Source organism: Bos mutus, chromosome 1, assembly GCF_027580195.1.
Source record: "Bos mutus isolate GX-2022 chromosome 1, NWIPB_WYAK_1.1, whole genome shotgun sequence".
In the NCBI taxonomy this organism is placed as follows: domain Eukaryota; kingdom Metazoa; phylum Chordata; class Mammalia; order Artiodactyla; family Bovidae; genus Bos; species Bos mutus.
Genome location: NC_091617.1, coordinates 37,198,208 through 37,220,693, shown reverse-complemented (window position 1 = coordinate 37,220,693; position 22,486 = coordinate 37,198,208). Strand labels below are relative to the sequence as shown.

At 38.5% G+C, this 22,486-nt stretch overlaps 1 protein-coding gene across 1 annotated transcript in view; it reads left to right on the top strand.

Annotated features, from left to right (window-relative positions):
• Positions 1-22,486, top strand: part of PROS1 (protein S) — a 64,402-nt gene that overhangs the window by 8,999 nt on the left and 32,917 nt on the right. Inside the window, exons 2-6 of the mRNA XM_005892971.2 lie at positions 7,350-7,507; positions 10,618-10,642; positions 15,935-16,021; positions 18,873-18,995; positions 19,114-19,245. Coding sequence (XP_005893033.1) covers positions 7,350-7,507; positions 10,618-10,642; positions 15,935-16,021; positions 18,873-18,995; positions 19,114-19,245 — 525 coding nt within the window. The remainder of the gene's footprint in view (positions 1-7,349; positions 7,508-10,617; positions 10,643-15,934; positions 16,022-18,872; positions 18,996-19,113; positions 19,246-22,486) is intronic.

Below are 22,486 nucleotides of genomic sequence, written 5' to 3'. Positions count from 1 at the left end.
ATGTGAGTTTGAGTGAACTCCGGGAGTTGGTGATGACAGGGAGGCCTGGCATGCTGCGATTCATGGGGTCGAAAAGAGTCGGACATGACTGAGCGACTGATCTGATCTGATAGCTGATTAACAATGTTGCAGTAGTTTCAGATGAACAGCAAATACATATACATATACGTATTCAGCCATACATATTCATGTATCCTTTCTCCCTCAAATATGTGATTATTTAAAATAAAATTTGTAAAATAAAATTTCCAATTATTATTAACTAATGGTTTTTCTATATCTTTTGGAAAATAACAATAGTAACTTCCTATATCAATCAAAAATGGCAATTCTATTTTTACCAGTCTTTGTGTAAGCAAAACATGCCATTTCAGCAGTTGAGAGATAGGAGAAGGCAATGGCACCCCACTCCAGTACTCTTGGCTGGAAAATCCCATGGATGGAGGAGCCTGGTAGGCTACAGTCCATGGGGTCGCTGAGGGTCGGACACGACTGAGCGACTTCACTTTCACTTTTCACTTTCATGCATTGGAGAAGGAAATGGCAACCCACTCCAGTGTTCTTGCCTGGAGAATCCCAGGGACGGGGGAGCCTGGTGGGCTGCCGTCTATGGGGTTGCACAGAGTCGGACACGACTGAAGTGACTTAGCAGCAGCAGCAGCAGAGAGATAGGAGGCACAATTATATCTCAAAGTGTTATCTAATTGTTCTGTTTGTGCACTGGATGCCATTTCCCTGACCCTGTCCCACACTGAAGAAGAAACAAAGATTCAAACACTCTGCCAAACCAAAGGCTAGCCTAAAATTCCCTTCTCAGATACATTCTTTTAGGGACAGTTTTTCATTCTTGGGATGCCAAGAGGGGCTAAAAGAAGAGACAGAAAACAGAATTTTAAAAGATGAGTTTTAGGAGAGAGGAATGTGAGAACTATCTCAGCAAAGGTAAGAGATTCAGAGGATGAACTAGCCTAAAGTTTGGGTCTCCTCCATCTGCTACCTCACTTGCATCTGACTGATTGGCTTTGGACAACCTGCAGTTCTGATCCCTCTGAACAGAACATAGCAGGCTTGGACACCTAAGTGGGAAAGGGGCTTTTAACGTTTTTCTTTAACTCTTGATAGAGGTCAAACTGAATTGAACAGTGAGGGAATTTTCCTGTGAGAAGAGGCAATGCTGAGCTTCCCTGATGGCTCAGCTGTGAAAGAATTTGCCTGCACTGTAGAAGATGCAGTTCTGTGGGTGTGATCCCTGCGTGGGGAAGATCCCATGGAGAAGCAAATGGCAACCCACTCCAATATTCTTATTCCATGGACAGAAGAGCCTGGTGGGCTATGATCCATGGGGTCACAAAGAATTGGACATGGCTTAGAAACTAAATCACCACCACCACAGAGGCAATGCTAACTCCACTATCCTTATGACAGGTGTTAAATGAATTATGTAGCAACAACAGTAAATTAATTTTTGTTGTTTAATCAAATTTATGCTGAAGAAAATTTTTGCTCCCACAAAAAACATTGAGGGAGTCAGTGGTTATGTTATTGACATAATTGTTCAGCTTCTGTGGTCGTTATTTTGCAGAAGGGATGACTCAGATAAAGTAAAAAAAATCAAGCAGATTCAGTCATGTTTCTAATCTCGGACTAATAACTAAATATAACCTAAAATTTTTATTCTGAATGTAACACTTTTCAAGCCTGTTAGTTGGCTTTTCACAAGGATTTTCTTGAAAAACTTTTTAATCTAAAAAAAGTGAGACAAATGATTAGAGACAATGTGATGATACCAAAAGAGAATGGGTTTTGGAGCCAGGCTTGATGAACTTTGTTCTCAGTTATGTGAATTTGGTAGGATTAAACTCCACTTCTCTGAGTTTTAGTTTGTTATGTGTTTAAAACATCGAGATAGGGTTAATCAGATCAGATCAGATCAGTCGCTCTGTCGTGTCCGACTCTTTGCGACCCCATGAATCGCAGCACGCCAGGCCTCCCTGTCCATCACCAACTCCAGGAGTTCACTGAGACTCACGTCCATCGAGTCAGTGATGCCATCCAGCCATCTCATCCTCTGTCATCCCCTTCTCCTCCTGCCCCCAATCCCTCCCAGCATCAGTCTTTTCCAATGAGTCAACACTTCACATGAGGTGGCCAAAGTACTGGAGTTTCAGCTTTAGCATCATTCCTTCCAAAGAAATCCCAGGGCTGATCTCCTTCAGAGTGGACTGGTTGGATCTCCTTGCAGTCCAAGGGACTCTCAAGAATCTTCTCCAACACCACAGTTCAAAAGCATCAATTCTTCGGTGCTCAGCTTTTTTCACAGTCCAACTCTCACATCCATACATGACCACAGGAAAAACCATAGCCTTGACTAGACGAACCTTTCTTGGCAAAGTAATGTCTCTGCTTTTGAATATGCTGTCTAGGTTGGTCATAACTTTCCTTCCAAAGAGTAAGAGTCCTTTAATTTCATGGCTGCAGTCACCATCTGTAGTGATTTTGGAGCCCAGAAAAATAAAGTCTGACATTGTTTCCACTGTTTCCCCATCTATTTCCCATGAAGTGGTGGGACCGGATGCCATGATCTTCATTTTCTGAACGTTGAGCTTTAAGCCAACTTTTTCACTCTCCACTTTCACTTTCATCAAGAGGCTTTTGAGTTCCTCTTCACTTTCTGCCAATAAGGGTGGTGTCATCTGCATATCTGAGGTGATATTTCTCCCGGCAATCTTGATTCCAGCTTGTGTTTCTTCCAGTCCAGCGTTTCTCATGATGTACTCTGCGTATAAGTTAAATAAATAGGATGACAATATACAGCCTTGACGAACTCCTTTTCCTATTTGGAACCAGTCTGTTGTTCCATGTCCAGTTCTAACTGCTGCTTCCTGACCTGCATACAAGTTTCTCAAAGGCAGATCAGGTGTTCTGGTATTCCCATCTCTTTCAGAATTTCCCACAGTTTCTTGTGATCCACACAGTCAAAGGCTTTGGCATAGTCATTAAAGCAGAAATAGATGTTTTTCTGCAACATTCTTGCTTTTTCAATGATCCAGCGGATGTTGGCAATTTGATCTCTGGTTCCTCTGCCTTTTCTGAAACCAGCTTGAACATCAGGAAGTTCATGGTTCACATACTGCTGAAGCCTGGCTTGGAGAATTTTGAGCATTACTTTACTAGCGTGTGAGATGAGTGCAATTGTGCGGTAGATTGAGCACTCTTTGGGATTGGAATGAAAACTGACCTCTTCGAGTCCTGTGGCCACTGCTGAGTTTTCCAAATTTGCTGGCATATTGAGTGCAGCACTTTCACAGCATCATCTTTCAGGATTTGAAATAGCTCAACTGGAATTCCATCACCTCCACTAGCTTTGTTTGTAGTGATGCTTTCTAAGGCCCACTTGACTTCACATTCCAGGATGTCTGGCTCTAGGTCAGTGATCACACCATCGTGATTATCTGGGTCGTGAAGATCTTTTTTGTACAGTTCTTCTGTGTATTCTTGCCATCTCTTCTTAATATCTCTGCTTCTGTTAGGTCCATACCATTTCTGTCCTTTATCGAGCTCATCTTTGCATGAAATGTTCCTTTGGTATCTCTGATTTTCTTGAAGAGATCCCTAGTCTTTCCTATTCTGTTGTTTTCCTCTATTTCTTTGCGTTGATCGCTGAAGAAGGCTTTCTTATCTCTTCTTGCTATTCTTTGGAACTCTGAATTCAGATGTTTATATCTTTCCTTTTCTCCTTTGCTTTTCGCTTCTCTTCTTTCCACAGCTATTTGTAAGGCCTCCCCCAGACAGCCATTTTGCTTTTTTGCATTTCTTTTCTATGGGAATGGTCTTGATCCCTGTCTCCTGTACAATGTCACGAACCTCATCCATAGTTCATCAGGCACTCTATCTATCAGATCTAGGCCCTTAAATCTATTTCTCACTTCCACTATATAATCATAAGGGATTGATTTAGGTCATACCTGAATGGTCTAGTGGTTTTCCCTACTTTTAATAGGAGATAATAAAAAGGACCATGTATGTGCTTATGGTGCCATATTTAATATTATGATAAATAATGAAACTTTTTAGACACTCCTGCATGCCAGCAGGATAGATATTTGGGGGCAGATAGACTCTGAGCCAGTGATAAGAACACTTCAGAACATATATTTGTCTCATCCTACACTTCTGTAGTTTTAGTTTAGATCCGTGATGTCACATTTATATCTTTTTGACAAGGAATGGTAGATTCCTTTGAAAACACATTCTGTTAGATGAGTGGGTTTATTTTATAACAAATAATACATGTCTTATTTAAGATACCAAGTACGTCCACTACACAACCACATAATTTATATTTTTTAATCAAGTACATTGTGGCATTTAAGTGGTAGAATACATAGAAGAAAGAGCACTGGAGGATAGGTATATTTAAATTCTTGTCCCCATGTCCATCAACAGATGAGTGGATAAATAATCTGTGGTATATATATACAATGGAATGTTACTCAGCCATAAAAAGGAACACATTTGAGTCCATTATGATGAGGTGGATAAACCTAAAGCCTACTATGCAGAATGAAGTAAGTCAGAGAGAGAAAAGCAAATATCATATATTAATGCATATGTATGGAATCTAGAGAGATGATATTGATGAACCTATTTGCAAAGCAGCAGTGGAGATGCAGACAGAACAGACTTATGGACACAGTGGGGGAAGGAGAGGGTATGACACACGGAAAGAGTAGCATGGAAACATATGTACCACCATATGTAAAATAGTCAGTGGGAATTTGCTGTATGATTCAGGGAACTCAAACTGGGACTCTGTGCAACCTAGAGGGGTGGCTTGGCGTGGGAGGGTGATTCAAGACGGAGGTTCAAGAGGGAAGGGATGTATGTGTACTTAAGGCTGATGCACGTTGATGTATGGTATTAACAAACACAATATTGTAAAGTAATTATCTTCCAATTAAAAATAAATAAATTTTAAAAATTCCTGTCTCCTTAGCCCCACTTTGTAGTTCTATGATCTTGAAAAATACGTGTAACTTCTTTCAGCTCCAATTTCTTCAATAAGAAAATGGAAATGATAATTCTATCCTGTAGCATATTTCGTTATTTATGTAAGATCAAATGAAATCACTAATATGCACTTTGAAAGTTGTTACACACCATTCCAGTTGAAAGTATTATTGGGTAAACGAAAACAAACTTTCAAATTCACACAAAATGTATTTAGACAGAATCATTTTTTAAATTATTAGCTTTGTTATCCTTTAGGTCAGAGGTGTAACAATTTTCATTTTTAATATTCCTCTCATTATCAGAAATAATGACACTTTTCCCTCTTTTCTGAGAAGCAGTAGCAAATAGTAGTGGATGGTTGCAGGTCTGAGCATTGGGGTGCCTGTGATCTAAGCTGTACTTTTGTTGTTTATAAGCTTAATAACTTAGAGCAAATATCTTGTATGCTCTGGATTTTCATCATCTCTGTAGTAATGGAGTTTACTGTGTTTTCTTCTGATTTTATAAATTTATATGAGCATTTTTTAAAACTATCACTTTAGTTCTCCAAATTGAGAATTTCCCAATTGAGAACTTCCCCAAAGATAAGTATAATATGTGTTACTACACAAGGTCTGTGTCATGCAATGGGGCTCTTATACGGAAAGAGATATACTTAAATATCATTATTAACCTCTGAATTCTAAAGTTTGACATTCTGTAAGGAAGAAATGCTGAGAAGTGATGTTTATGGTTTGTTTTCCAATTGCATATGACCTTGATTATTCTGTTATTACATCAGTATATTCATCTTTAATACAAAGTGTTACTGTTTTCCTCAGAAAGGCTAACGTATTTTCTTCGACATTCAGAAAGGCTTCCCTGGTGGCTCAGACGGCAAAGAATCTGTCTGCAATGCAGGAGACCTGGGTTTGATCTCTGGGTTGGGAAGATCCCCTGGAGAAGGAAATGGCAACCCGCTCTAGTATTCTTGCCTGGAGAATCCCCATGGACAGAGGAACCTGGTGGGCTATAGTCCATGGGGCCACAAAGAGTCGGATATGACTGAATGACTAAAGCTTTCTTCTTTTCAGAAGGGCCAAGTTTTTGCTATATTAAATCAGGTAGCATGCCTAAAACTATTTCAAATAAGAGATAATTTTAATCTCAGACCCTTTCATTGTTGGTTGGGCTGCCATTTTTCAGTTAGCAATACACTTGGTGGCTGGCATGCTCACAGAATAGCATCTTTTAGATGCACACAGCCTTAATTTATCTTGAGCTCGAGCAGCAATAAAAATGGTGAGCGATATATGGGAAATAGATGGGGAAACAGTGTCAGACTTTATTTTTTGGGGCTCCAAAATCACTGCAGATGGTGATTGCAGCCCTGAAGTTAAAAGACGCTTACTCCTTGGCAGGAAAGTTATGACCAACCTAGATAGCATATTCAAAAGCAGAGGCATTACTTTGCCAACAAAGGTCTGTCTAGTCAGGCTGTGGTTTTTCCAGTGGTCATGTATGGATGTGAGAGTTGGACTATAAAGAAAGCTGAGCACTGACGAATTGATGCTTTTGAACTGTGGTGTTGGAGAAGACTCTTGTCTTCTTGTAATACTCATGTAAGGTATTACATGTACACTGTACACATACCTGTATTGGTTGCCGTATTGTATTATTTTTTATTTAATTTGCAAAAGTTGTTTATAAATTCTAGATGTTAATCTATTGCTTGATTTTGAACTTTGTTATTTTTATCATTATTTGTCAACTGCTTAAAATTTTTTATATACTCAGAGTTACCATTTTTTTTTCTCTTTGTCTTCTGTATTTTGTGCTTTGCATATGGTCTTCCTTTTGCCATGGGTTTTTATTTTCTCGTTTGTATAGATAACCAGGTGTTTTTGTATAGATAACCAGCTATCTTTCAAATAGCTGATTGAACTGTACTCCTACATTTCTCAGAGATCACACAAGTTTTCCATTAAAACTGAGAAAGTTTGTTACTCTAAAGATGCTGTGGCTATGACTTTTGACAATCATTTCAGCATGATGTTTTTCCCAACATTGTCATAATGAGGTAATCGTTGAATTTTCGTTAGTTATGTTTGACCTCAAGCACAAACTTGAATAATTTGTGCAAATCATTAGACAAGTGCTGTAGCTACACACCAAACTGCTCTTTGGGTTGTTAACCGAGGGGCATATGTATCAGCATTCCCCGCCGCCTCAGTTTAACACTACTTTGAATGTCATGCAATTTACAGACAAAAAATGATTTAAATTCTCACGTTTAAAAAATATTTTAGGTGGGGAAATGAAAGATTTGTTCATGTAAACATGTTTTTTTCCTTCAGTTTTGTCGAGGCAACATGCTTCACAAGTCCTGATTAGGAGACGCCGTGCAAATACATTGCTTGAAGAAACGAAAAAGGGCAATCTTGAAAGAGAATGCATTGAAGAACTGTGCAATAAAGAAGAAGCCAGGGAAATCTTTGAAAATAACCCGGAAACGGTAAGAACTCATGAAAAGTGGTCAGTTAGTATACCTAGACATATAGTTACAGACGGAACATTTCTAGCTTTAGTCTCTGTTCCCTCGTGTTCCTTTTTAAAATTAATGATTGTGTATATCACCTTCTGTGGGCTCAATCCACCCACCAGTGCAGGAGACACAGGAGATGCGGGTTTGATCCCTGGGTCGGGAAGATCCCCTGGAGAAGAAAATGGCAACCACTTCAGTAATCTTGCTTGGAAAATCACATGGACAGAGGAGCCTGGTGGGCTGCAGTTCATGGGCTCCCAAAGAGTTGAACACAGCTTAGTAACTGAACAATGACAACAGCATCACCTTCTGCATTTTCCCACTGAAGCATTTCAGGAGGAAGTGCCTTCAAGGGTGGGCGTGTTAGGGAAATACTATTTGCTGAAAGCGATGTGCTCTGACCAAACTATAATTCAGTTATACCTAATTATCACAAATAGTATGAATTTCATGGTTTGTAACTACTTTCTCTCAACCAGTATTTTGTACTGTTGGGTGAGGGGAAGGCATCTCTAGTGTGTGCGTGTGTGTGTGTGTGTGTGTGTGTGTGTGTATGACTATATCGTTATCACTATGCTTCATTAATTCTCTCCATTGGCTTTTTTAACTAAGCTTTAGAAAACAGGACCTCTAATTCAGAGCTTGGTACATAATAGGTATTCAGTGAATGCTTACTGAAGAATTCATTTCAATACTGTGTTTCCTAAGAACACTTCTAATTTATTCCATAAACTCTTGGGAAGTTTCCTGAGCCCACTTTAAATCATTGATAATCCCAGGGATAGAATTTATATCTTTAGTGCATACATTTTTCCAAGTTAGTCTAGAAAACTATAAAGATCCCTAAATGTCTTACAGAAATAAGAGACCCTTAGAGCTGATCTTTAGTCCCCCATTTCTCCTAGAGAAGCCTTTCTCTAACTTGTTCTGTGGGTAGCAAGAATATAAATAGTGCCTCTAAGAATCAGGATGAGGGTGACCTTGAGAATTGAAATTTGATGACCTTTGGGGTTACCCTAGTTTTTTTCCTGGATGAACTGTATACCCAAAAGGAAATGAGGGAGGCTTATGTATCTTCAAAATACCTCCTTTACTTCTGACTTAGCTCCTGGGACCATGAGACTAGATAAGCAGTAACAAGCAGGAACCATTTGTCTATAGTGAGAGAACCTGTCCAAGACAGTGATAACTTGTGTTTACTGGGATTACCCTTAGTCCTCTTACCTCCACATACTCTAATAGGTTCAAAGGGAGTTTTTCCCAAGTTACCCATTTTTAACACTCTCCAAGATTAAAACCAAATGTTTCTCTTAGTTTTGCTGTCTTTTGTGGAAAAACAGTTGACAAGGCAAAAATATTTTATTTCACACAAGGTAACAGTGTACTCTTATTGTGTAAGAAGCAAATACACACACTACACACATATACATAAATGTTTCTTTTTATTATGGAAATTGAAACTATATCCCAAAGTAGGGACTCCTTCCCTTTTCAGTGATTATCAGCCATCTGCTATTCTTGTTCTGCCTATTCTGTACCCCATTCACTCTAATTTTTGTTTTATTTTGCCGGAATATTTTAAGACAAGCCTGCATGCCCAAGATTTCATTTTATTATATCACCCATCAGTACTTGAGCATGTATTTCTAACACTAAATATGTTCTAATAGTTTAGCCTCTGAGTAGCAAATGGGGAATGAGACAGAAGACGTATGGAGGGGAGGGGAAGAGTGGAGAAAAGAAACTCATTTATGTGCTTCCTCTCCTCCACTCATTCTGATAATGGTGTTACGGATAGAAGAAAAAGAGATGATGGTGAGAGTGAGGAAGAGGTGGGAGATGAAAGAAAAAGCATTTGTTATTGTTTCTCACTTTCTTTCCTTTCCCAAACACTCCTTGTCTACATCCCTCACACCCTAGTCCACACTCCCAGTCACCACCTTATTGCTTATCTCCCCATTGTCCCTAATATAGTCCTTTCCCCATTACATTATCTCATGTTGAACCCATTCATCATTACCTATGTCCTGGCTTTTGTTCTGTAGAACAGGGGTTCCCCAGCCTCTGGGATCTAATGCCTGATGATCTGAGGTAGAACTGAAGTAATAATAATGGAAATAAAATGCACAATAAACGTAATACATTTGAATCATCCTGAAACTATCCCCATTCCCTTGGTCTGGAAGAAAAATTGTCTTCCATGAAACCAGTCCCTGGTGCCAAAAAGATTGGGGACCGCTGCTATAGAGGACAATATCAATGTCTGAATTGCCTAGTGGTTGGATCTCATTCTTAGAAATTAGTAGATAAGTGTTGTGTAGGTTTATATGTGAGAGGAGGAAGGAATAAGGACTTTAATTGTATCCTGGATGAAAATTATGCTCTGTACTTAAGGTTGTTTTTGTGTAGAAATATTGGTTTCTCATGAGGAGTTCTTATGCTATTAGTGCTGCACATTAGATATTTTATGGCTTAAGAAGGCTTTTGTGAACCAGCCTGGGGACCTTTCCATCAGAAAATCATTGTTAACATTTTTCTCCTTTTGGTAAAGTGTATTCCTTAGTCCAAATTACTGATTTACAGAAAAATTTCTTGGTGCATCACCAGTTTATAAGTAAGGTATTACATGTACATAAGATGCTAAAAGATAAATGTCCACTTCAATTCAAATTATGTTATTCAACAATTAATCTAGTGTGTGTGTAATCAACATGATGTCAAATATATCAAATGGGTATCTAATCATCATGGAAAAATTAAAGGATTTACTAAAAGGAGGCATATGTAGTCACATTTAACATTTTCAATGGAACCTGTTTTCAGTTTAGAAGTCTTTGAAGCATGATTTAATTGATCAGTATTGCTTTAAGCCTAAAAGCATTTTATTGGCTTAATGCTATTAGCCATATACTTCTGGTGTACCTTTTACTATAGAAAAAATGTTATATTGTAATGTGAAAATGACAGTTATATGTAATTTATTGCATCTTCAATATAAAAACATGTTTTAAAGTTAAATGTTAACTTTATAGTGAAATTTACCTTTGTTAAGATATATTTTTTCTTTTCTTTTTTTCTAGGAATATTTTTATCCAAAATATTTAGGTAAGTTTAAAGGATCTCAATCATATAATCTTAGAAATGATAGAAACGTAAATATGATGAAGTCCAATCCTCTGTTTATATGTATTCCACCCCATACAATTTCATTAGCCTTAGGAGTAAGATCTCATTCTGTATGCAGATTTGCTATCCTTGCTGTCCTTTTATTTAAAGACATGTACCCAACTTTCACTTTTCTTTGCCTATCTTATTTGGCAGTGTAATAGAAAAGCCGAAGTCCTAAGAAAAATAATAATAATATGATGTGGGCTCTAGTCTCAGACCTAAAAGTTTCTGCTGTGTCAGATTAGGCAACTTATTTAAGTTTTTAATTTCTGTATTATATTATGTTATAACTTTATTTTCTAACTTCAGAGCTATTGGGAATACCAAATAAACACATGAATTAGATAGATTTTTTAAAATTATGTTGAACTTTCTTCAAACGTAAAGTATAATTCAACTGATTTATATAGTTGAAAGAAAAAGTATGACCTTTCTTACTATGACTTATTTTTGATTCACATTTTATATTTTGGTCTTTATTTAGTTATGTGTGATGAATTCCACTGTTGAGAACAGAAATGCTCTACCTTAATTAAAACCTTTTTGTCATTTGATGTGTATATTTTGTAGGCCAGTGTTCCTAATTGGGAAAAAGAAATGTATATAATCCTGTCTCTGGTAAATCTAATAGTAATTTCACTAATTACCACAGCTCATGCTGGGAGCTCCTTACAGTGAGATAATGTCACCCAAGAAATTAGATCACTATTACATATATTTTGGACAGTGTTTGGATTTAGGGTTGTGAGAGTTCAGGAAACATGTTAGTCTATCCACATCCTCCATGCAGTGCACTGAAAACATGGAATTTGGGCAGAAATACTCAGCCCTGAGTATTTATAAAGGTAAGTTTTAAAATTGTGTTCTTTTCCTTAGAAAATAGAGTAAACAACTGCCATCTGTGTAGGCCTGTAAAATATCACCGGATAAAATGGATGATTAAATTTATGAGAGAAAAACTCCTCGGGAAGAATGCTGCATTCTGAGCCAAGATGTAAACATTAGAAATAGCTTTTAGTTTTTAGTTCTTGCCCAACTGGTGGATTAGTTTAGACTGCTGACTTCTCTTAAAATCATCTCAAAAGAAGCAATAGCTATTCCAGGCACTAATAATAACAAAATATAATGAAAAAAAAGTCAAGAAATGTGAGCATTCCATGGATAGACTGAAGGCGCCTGACCCACTGTGTGTGTGGGGACCTGGGGTGTTGACTTCTGAGGCAGCGGTAAGAAGACACACTGGGTATTTTTAAAAGAACCTGAGCATTCAAATCGAGCAAATTTTTGAAAGTACTATAGAGAAAACCCTGAACAACAAGTAACAAAAACAGGGATAGAAGTAAATGGAAAACAAAGACAGGATTAACAGTAGAAAATCTCACTTTGAAAATGCAAAGTAAGGAACGTAAGTTAGATGAACCTCTGGCAAGAATAAACAAGGAAAAAGAAAAAAAGGGAAAGAAGGAATACCAAAACACAAAATGTAGGTTAAAGGGGGGAACTACTATAAACCCAACATAGATTGGATTTATAATCATAAAATAAAAATTATAAAATAAAATATAATCATAAAATGTTACAAAAGATAATCATATGACAATATGGGTATAGGAGCTGTCATAGTCTAGAACCAAGATTTCTTTCTAGTGTGTTCTGTCCTGACCACTGGAACCTCTCCTGAAAGTGCCTCTCTCTCAGGCTTTCCTCCATGATGGCCCAAGTTTCTGTTCCTAATTCCAATTCTTGAGAGAGCGTCTGCTTCAGGCTACAAAAGCTACGAAGATCTCTCTCCAGTTCTCACCTTTCTACTCATTCATTCTCTCCCACTTCTTGCATTCCTTTTGGACAACAAGAAAGAGAAATGGGAAAGTATGGGATAGGATTACACTGCTTTGAGTAACCATGCAGCTTACTCTTAACACTGTACTTCTAAAAAAATCAGAAAAAAAATTCCAAAAAAATGTTATCAGTGTATTAGTATGGACTCGTATATAAGGTGGTTTATGGGTTAAATGTACTTTGTAGTCTGGCCTGGGGTCCTAATCACCATATGAAGCATTTCACCTGAACCTCTAGCTTAAGGGTTTTGAATTTTGGCTGTCAGATTTGTCCAGAACTGCAAAACAAGGCTTTCTTAAAAGTGAGAATCCTAATGAAATGTTCACACTAGAATAAGATAATTCTGGGAGTGGGAGATTCAAGAGGAGGAACAAATGAATTCAGGGAAAGAATACTCAAGACCTAAGATTGCCTAGGTCTCATTGGGTCTCCAGGAAGACTACACTGTAAGTATAAACTAATGTTTTTGTGGGAAAATATTATAACCTACCTTGGTAGGCTAAATAGTGACCACCCCCCTCCAAAGATGTTCATGTCCTATCCTTAGAACCTCTGAATGTTACCTTAATTGTTGTCTTTGAAGATTTAAGTTAAGGATTTTGAGATGAGAACATTATTCAGTGTAGTTATAAATGTTCTTATATAAGGGAGGCAGGAGATCAGAGTTTGTAGTAAGATATATGACAATAAAGCAAGACTTGAGAATGATATGAGGTTGGAGCCATGAGCCAAGGAATGCTGGTAGCTTGTGGAAGCTGAAGAAACAGAGGAAGTAGATTCTCCGTTAGAGTCTTTCGAAGGAATGCAGCCCTACTAACACCTTAATTTTAGGCTTCTGATCCCTGTAACTGTAAGAGAATAAATTTGGGTTATTTTGAGCTGGTGAGATTGTGATGATTTGTCACAAAAGCAGTAGAGAAGGAATATACACACAGACTTCAAATGAGCCTTTGCACCCATCTGTAATAAACTGTGTTCTCCAAAGATGACTGCAAAAATATTTCCCATCTCACATATTCTTCTGCAATGTCATCTTGCCACTTTCCCGTCACTATGTGGAATCTATCCTTTTCCCCCTCCCCCAAATCTGGGTGGACCCTGAGACTGCTTTGATCAATAGACTATGATGGAAGTGACACAGTGCCTCTTAATTGGCCTGGCAGTTTCTTTCTTCTTCCTCTTGGAAGCTAAGTACCACGAAAGCAGTGCCACTTTAGGACTCTGTACTCAGGGAAACACAACCATGTGGAGAAGCCCTGAAGCATGGCATATACCATGTGGAGACAGAGATGCCAAGAAGCCTGCACTGTTAAACATGTGAGTGAAAAGTCATCCAGAAAGTGGATCTTCCAGCCCCAGCCACCCTGACTGGTCCTGTGTGCAGCAGAGACAAACAGTTTAAATAAACCCTTTCTAAATATTTGATACATAGATCATAGGTAAGATAAAGTGATTATTTTATAAGCCACTAATTTGGGGTGTCTTACTCAGAAAAAGATAACCAAAACACCACCTTTTTAGTGGGTTCAGATCAGATCAGATCAGATCAGTTGCTCAGTCGTGTCTGACTCTGTGACCCCATGAATCGCAGCACGCCAAGCCTCCCTGTCCATCACCAACTCCCAGAGTTCACTGAGACTCACATCCATCGAGTCGGTGATACCATTCAGCCATCTCATCCTCTGTCGTCCCCTTCTCCTCCTGCCCCCAATCCCTCCCAGCATCAGAGTCTTTTCCAATGAGTCAACTCTTCGCATGAGGTGGCCAAAGTACTGGAGTTTCAGCTTTAGCATCATTCCTTCCAAAGAAATCCCAGGGCTGATCTCCTTCAGAATGGACTGGTTGGATCTCCTTGCAGTCCAAGGGACTCTCAAGAGTCTTCTCCAACACCACAGTTCAAAAGCATCAATTCTTCAGTGCTCAGCCTTCTTCACAGTCCAACTCTCACATCCATACATGACCACAGGAAAAACCATAGCCTTGACTAGACGAACCTTTCTTGGCAAAGTAATGTCTCTGCTTTTGAATATGCTATCTAGGTTGGTCATAACTTTCCTTCCAAGGAGTAAGCGTCTTTTAATTTCATGGCTGCAGTCACCATCTGTAGTGATTTTGGAGCCCAGAAAAATAAAGTCTGCCACTGTTTCCACTGTTTCCCCATCTATTTCCCATGAAGTGATGGGACCGGATGCCATGATCTTTGTTTTCTGAATGTTGAGCTTTAAGCCAACTTTTTCACTCTCCACTTTCACTTTCATCAAGAGGCTTTTTAGTTCCTCTTCACTTTCTGCCAATAAGGGTGGTGTCATCTGCATATCTGAGGTTATTGATATGTCTCCCGGCAATCTTGATTCCAGCTTGTGTTTCTTCCAGTCCAGCGTTTCTCATGATGTACTCTGCATAGAAGTTAAATAAGCAGGGTGACAATATACAGCCTTGACGAACTCCTTTTCCTATTTGGAACCAGTCTGTTGTTCCATGTCCAGTTCTAACTGTTGCTTCCTGACCTGCATACAGGTTTCTCAAAGGCAGATCAGGTGGTCTGGTATTCCCATCTCTTTCAGAATTTTCCACAGTTTATTGTGATCCACACAGTGACTGTCTATACCTGTCCCTGGAAATTCTATGGACAGGAGGCTGGTGGGCTACAGTCCATGTGGTTGCAAAGAGTTAGACGAAACTTAGCAACTGAGCACTTAGAACTGTCTGTACAATGAACTGATATATACAATGTTGTCTTCAGTGGCTGTTATAACACCTTATGTTGTTGGTCTTAAATGACCTCTGGTTAAAGTCCATACATATTTTATTTCTGTTTTTCATCTTGTTTCTGCCAGATTGCTGAATCTAATTTCACAAAGTTGTGTTGAGAAATAAAATGAATAAAGTAAACCTGCTTTGTAATATTGAGGCATTATACAAACATTATTTTATTAATCTGTATGCAATATTGGAAGAATTGGAAGTTGCCTACAACAACCAGAAACACTAACTCGTTATATTCACTTAATAATAGACAATTTCTAAATTAGGCTCTGATCTACAGATTTGAGGGTAACTAGGTCTCTGCTACAGAATTAAGAACATAGATTTATGTGGCAATAAATTTCTTTGCTAATCCAAGATATTTTCCCCTTCTGTCTTTAAGGCTCTTAAGAGAAGCTTCTATAAATATGTTTTTTATGATTGTGCATATATTGCAATCTTGCTTGTAGATTTTTGATTTTTCAAAAAGGTGGATGGAGACATTTAGGGTTGACATTTTGATTGCTGAATCAAACAATCAAACACAGAAGCATAAATACCCTACTGCTCTGGATAATTTCTGCCATGATTTCAGATCAAGTTTAGTGTATCAGCTCTAAGATGACACTTGTTTGTGTTTTACAGGTTGTCTTGGCTCTTTCAGAGCTGGATTATTCACTGCTGCTCGTCTGTCAACTAATGCTTACCCTGACCTGAGGAGCTGTGTCAATGGTAAACACCTCTACCATCAGTTTAAAAAACAAAACGACAAAAGCCTGCAAGTAAAGTACACCCATATAAATATAACTACTGTTTAAAAATAAACAAATGAGCCCTTGAAGGGCTGGCTGTAGGCCAAGTAAGGAGGTTTTCTCAAAATACATTTGAGGAATAGTGTTTTTTGGGGGTAGGGGATATGCCATAGGGCTCTAGCACTGGATCAAATTGGCCAAATAATTATTTCTTTCAGTGTTTATTATTTATTTAGTTTAAACTTTTAAGTATCATATAACATTTGTATGTATCAGAAATGTACAAGATGAGTTCTTTTCTTCTTTTTGGCCATGTTGCACAGCTTGTGGGATCTGAGTTCCCCAACCAGGGATTGAACCCAGGCCACAGCAAGGAAGATCCCTAACCACTGCACTGTCAGGAAACTCCCTGAAGGAATGTGTTTTAGATGTAAAGGCTGCTTAAAATGAACTTTCTAGCTAACTTTTAAATTGAAGTTGTCCTTATTTGCCAAACTTTACATCATTGGCTCCAGAATTTTATTCCCAAGAGCTTTTTGACTGTTGTTACATAATCATGTGCTTATGAGCAAATGTTACAGTTGACTAATAGATCACAGGGGAGCCACATTTATTTTTCTGACTTTTGGTATAAATGTGGAAATGTGGAATTATTGGTATATTATTGGTATACCATTGGTATACCACATTTGGTATAAATGTGGATATAAATGTGTAAAATATTGTGATATCAAATTAGCCTTTTCCCTCTGAAGTTCACATAAGGCCTAGTGATAAATCTGGTAGATTATTTGTCTCTAGTTTATCAATTTCCTGACATGCAGAGACAAAGGTGAAATTGAAACATGTAAATTGGAATGTTTGTCCAGCGAATATTTTACATGCAGCATTGGTACTATTGAGATATTCACTTATCTGCACTTTCTATAATTCAAAATTAGCTGTAACTTCACAAGTAAAACAGTTTGCTTGAACATGTATATTTAATTCATACTTTATTTTTTTAATTTACCCAAGGACAGAAAAATAATTTTATAATTTCTTGATTAAGCTGTTTTCTATTCTTTTAACTAGTATCTGGACTTCCTAGATATCCCAGTGGTACAGAATCCGCCTGCCTATGCAGGAGATGCAAGAGATGCGGGTTTGATCCTTGGGTTGGGAAGATCCCCTGGAGTTGGAAATGGCAATGCACTCCAGTATTCTTGCCTGGAGAATTCCCATGGACAGAGAAGCCTGGTAGGCTATAATCCATGGGGTCACAAAGAATCAGACTCGACTGAGCAACTGAGCACACACACATAACTGCTGCTGCTGCTGCTGCTGCTAAGTCGCTTCAGTCGTGTTCGACTCTGTGCGACCCCATAGATGGCAGCCCACCAGGCTCCCCCATCCCTGGGATTCTCCAGGCAAGAACACTGGAGTGGGTACACACGTAACCAATACCTAATAAATTGCTAATTTTCAGAAAACTTGCTTTTATGAGGACATTTTTTGAAAAGTTCAGTGATTAGATTTTAGTTAAATTTTAAAAAAGTGTTTTTTTGCAGTTAACAGTTTGCTTTGCTAACTTAAGGAAAATGTCAAGGAAAGATGAAAGGAATTTTCAGAGTTGGCTAGGAAGGCTGGAAAAACAGGTGCAGGAATATGCAGGAGCCGGGAACCATTGCAGTGTCTAGTGAGGCGAGAGAGACTATAAATAAATCAAGAAATAAATGGGTGTATCATTTAAGATAGTGATAAAGTGCTGTGACATTTTATGAAAGAAATATCCTTGCCTTAAAAATCACAATATTCTGCTGCCTGTTGCCCAATGTCTGAAAACCATTTGTTTTATTTAACTAGAGTTCTGTTTATTTAAAGCAGGAGAATAAATCTGGTCCCTGTTATTCCGTGCTTTGCTTAGTCGCTCAGTTGTGTCTGACTCTTTGAGACCCCATGGTCTGTAGCCCACCAGGCTCCTCTTTCCATGGGGATTCTCCAGACAAGAATACTGGCGTGGGTTACCATTCCCTACTCCAGGGGATCTTCCCAAGCCAAGGATCAAACCCAGGTCTCCTGCATTGCGGGTGGATTCTTTACAGTCTGAGCCATCAGGGAAGGCACTCTGTTATTCTATGTTATCCCAAATTGGAAGTCTCACATTTTTCTATTGGTACTGAATAACTTCATTGTTCTGCCTACCTCATGAAATTGTTTTAAGGCTCAAATAAGGTAATATATAAAAAGAATATTAAATTGCAATTATTGACTTTTGTGTATATTTGCAAACATAAAAGTAGTTGTGGGGCTTCCCTGGTGGTTCGGTGGTAAAGAATCCACCTGCCAATGCTAGAGATAAAGGTTCGATCCCTGATCCAGAAGGATCCCACATGCAAGAAGCAGCTAAGCCTGTGCACCAGAACTGTTGAGTTAGTGCTCTAGAGCCTGGGAACTGCAACTACTGAAGCCCACAGTAGAGTCTGTGCCCTGCAACTAGAGAAGCCACTGCAATGAGAAGCCCGGCGACACTCGAGAGTAGCCGCTGCTCCCGGCAACTAGAAAAAGGTCCGAGCTCAGCAACGAAGATCCAGCAGAGCCAAAAATAAATAAATAAATAAATAAAATTATTTAAAAAAAGAGTGGATTTAAACAAAAAGTAGCTTTCTTTTGCAGAAATAATTTAAAAAGTTTAATAGATCCACTTTTCTTCTTGAAAAAGTATTTGAAGGACTCAGTAGTATTTTTTCCCATATACCATAGACTTTGTTCATGAGGTTTCTATTAAAGGACATAATTTCTATTGTACTGTGGTGTGTTATAAAAATTAAATAGATATGTATTTCCTTTAGCCATTTCGGACCAGTGTAATCCTCTGCCATGCAATGAAGATGGATTTATGACCTGCAAAGATGGCCAAGCGACATTCACTTGCATTTGTAAATCAGGTTGGCAAGGAGAAAAGTGTGAATCTGGTACGTATAACATACCCAGCTGGTGTGGGTATGTATAACATACCCAACCTGAATTGACTTCCTGAAAAGTTCTCAGAAGGCTTTATTACTTTGAAAGTACTCTGTTTTCTCCTTTTAGATATAAATGAATGCAAAGATCCTGTAAATATAAATGGAGGTTGCAGCCAGATTTGTGAAAACACACCTGGAAGTTACCACTGTTCCTGTAAAAATGGTTTTGTTATGCTTTCAAATAAAAAGGACTGCAAAGGTAAGAGTAAAAAAAGGCATTTACTGTGTAAGAGCAAAAATTCAGTTAGAGGAATTTCCCCAGGAAATTCACGGAAAACTCGAGTTTTAAGTGTTTATAATAAGTATGCGTTATTATCCACCTTGAAGCCTGTGATTCTGTGGGACTGCCTTTAGTTTATTGTTGATTGGGTATTTTTTTATTTCAGAGTATTTTGTTCTTTTCTTATTGTGTATGTATGTGTGTATTGATACATGCACATGCACTTGTTCTAATGAAGAATTTCATTGTATGGTGATAAAGTGAAGTTTTAATTCAAGTCTTCGCATACTACGGTATTTGCAAAATCATTGTTGATCCTACTTCTTCCAGACTCTATAGTATTGTTATTATATTCTTTATTTCAATAAGATCTACAGTTTACAAATAAATCACCACAATCCTTAGTAACTTCTTTCATTATATTTTATATTTCCTTGTCAGAAATAGCTTTCTAATTTCCAATATAAACCCTCCATCCTGCACCTCATTTCCAGTTGTGTTTTTGAAAAAGATGAAATTCTGGTTTTTCTTTTTCTTTATACATTTAAGATCACATCACTGGTCATAACTTTTTTTTTTTAATTTAAAACTTAAATAATTCCTGTCAATTTAGCTTTTTAAGTCATTTTGCTAGTGTGTTTCTTTTTAAATTTATTTATAGGGCAACAGTGGAGAAACAGACATAGAGAATAGACTTATGGACACGGGGAGAGGGGAGGAGAGGGTAAGATGCATGGAAAGAATTACATGGAAACTTACATTACGATATGTAAAATAGATAGCCAATGGAAATTTGCTGTTTGGCTCAAGAAACTCAAACAAGGGCTCTGTATCAACCTAGAGGGGTGGGATGGGGAGGGAGACGGGAGGGAGTTTCAAAAGGGAGGGGATATATGTATACCTATGTCTGATTCATGTTGAGGTTTGACAAAAAACAGCAAAATTCTATAAAGTAATTATCCTTCCATAAAAAATAGATAAATTAAAAAAAAAAAAAAACAAGAAATATTTTTCCCCCAAATTTTGCCTTTCTTTTTTCTACATGATATCTTTTCCATTAGATTGCTTAACTGTCTTTTACTAAATCTTCAGATATAAGTGCTAGGTATGTGGGTAACTAAACATGACATTTTCCAGCCTGGAGTTGCTTTTAGAAATTGGGAGCAAGCTTTTCTTTCTTCTTTCTTCCTTCCCTTTTTTTCTTCTTTCCTTTCTTTTCTTTCTTCTTCCCTCTCTTCCTCCCTACCCCTTCCCCATCGTCTCCTCTTTTTGTGATGAGGTAAAAAAATTTAGTAAATTAAAATGTAAAGTTGTCTTGTTCAACTCTATTCATAGTCTGCTTTCATAAATCCTTAAATTGAATTTATATCCAATGAGTGATGTGTCCTTCACTGCACTGTAGTGTTTGGCATAGTTCACTGTTGTTCCAGTCGCTCAGTCATGTCTGACATTTTGCGACCCCAGGGACTGCAGCACACTTGCAGTCCTAGACAGGCTTCCCTGTCTATTATCTCCCAGAGCTTGCTCAAATTCATGTCCATTGAGTCGATGATGCCATCCAACCACCTTATCCTCTGTCACCCTCTTCTCCTCCTGCCCTCAGTCTTTCCCAGCATCAGGGTCTTTTCCAATGAACTGGATTTTCACAGCAGGTAGCCAAAGTATTGGAGCTTCAGCTTCACCATCAGTTCTTCCAGCGAGTATTCAGGATTGATTTCCTTTAGGATTTACTGGTGTGATCACCTTGCAGTCTAAGGGACTCTCAAGAGTCTTCTCCAACACCAGAGTTCAAAAACATCAATTCTTCAATGCTCAGCCTTCATGGTCCAACTCTCACATCCATTCATGACTACTGGGAAAACCATAACTTTGACTAGACAACCTTTGTCAGCAAAGTGATGTCTCTGCTTTTTAATACACTGTCTAGGTTTGTCATAGCTTTCCTTCCAAGGAGCAAGTGTCTTTTTAAACTTCATGGCTACAGTCACCATCCGAAGTGATTTTGGAGTGCAAGAAAATAAAGTCTGTCACTGTTTCCATCGTTTCCCCATCTGTTGGTCATGAGTGTTGGGAATACATGCCATAATCTTTATTTTTTGAATGTTGAGTTTTAAGCCGGTTTTTTCACTCTCCTCTTTCATCAAGTAGTAGTAGTAGTTTAGTCACTAAGTCGTGTCCAACTCTTTGGACCCCACAGACTCTAGCCTGCCAGGCTCCTCTGTCCATGGGATTCTCTAGGCAGGAATCCTGGAGTGGGTTGCCATTTCCTTCTCCAGGGGATCTTCCCAACCCAGGAATCAGACCCAGGTCTCCTGCATTGCAGGCAGATTCTTTACTGACAAAGCTATGAGGGAAGCCCAGTGAAAATCACTCAGGCGTGTCTGACTCTTTGCGACCCCATGGACTGACTATACAGTACATGGAATTCTCCAGGCCAGAATACTGGAGTGGGTAGCCTTTCCCTTCTCCAGGGGATCTTCCCAACCCAGCGATTGAATCCAGGTCTCTTGCATCGCAGGCAGATTCTTTACCACCAGAGCCACAAGGGAAGCCCCACCTTCATCAGGAGGCTCTTTAATTCCTCTTGGCTTTCTGCCATTAGGGTGGTGTCATTTGCATATCTGAGGTTGATATTTCTCCCTGTAATCTTGATCCAGCTTGAGCTTCATCCAGCCCAGCATTTCCTATGATGTACTCTGCATATAAATTAAGTAAGCAGGGTGACAATATACAGCCTTAATGTACTCCTTTCCCAATTTGGAACCAGTCTGTTGTTCTATGTCTGATTCTGATTGTTGCTTCTTGACCAGCATACAGGTTTCTCAAGAGGTAACTAAGATGATCTGGTATTCCCATCTCTTTAAGAATTTTCCACAGTTGTGATCCACACAGTCAAAGGCTTTAGCATAGTCAATGAAGCAGAAGTAGATGTTTTTCTGGAATTCCTTTGCTTTTTCTATGATTCAGTGGGTGTTGGCAACTTGATCTCTGGTTCCTCCAAATGGTGGTTTAGTCACTGAGTTGTGTCTGACTCTCTGTGACCCCGTGGATGTCAGGGAATGTTTAACAGGAGGATTCCTACGTGCTGTTTCTCATAAATCTTCTGTTTCTTATTAGTTTCTGTTATCAGAAGCCAGTGGAGGGGCACGCTGCTCCCAAGACTGAGGTCATAGGATGAAACAGGCTTGAATCTCCTTCAGTAAACATTCTCCTTAGCACA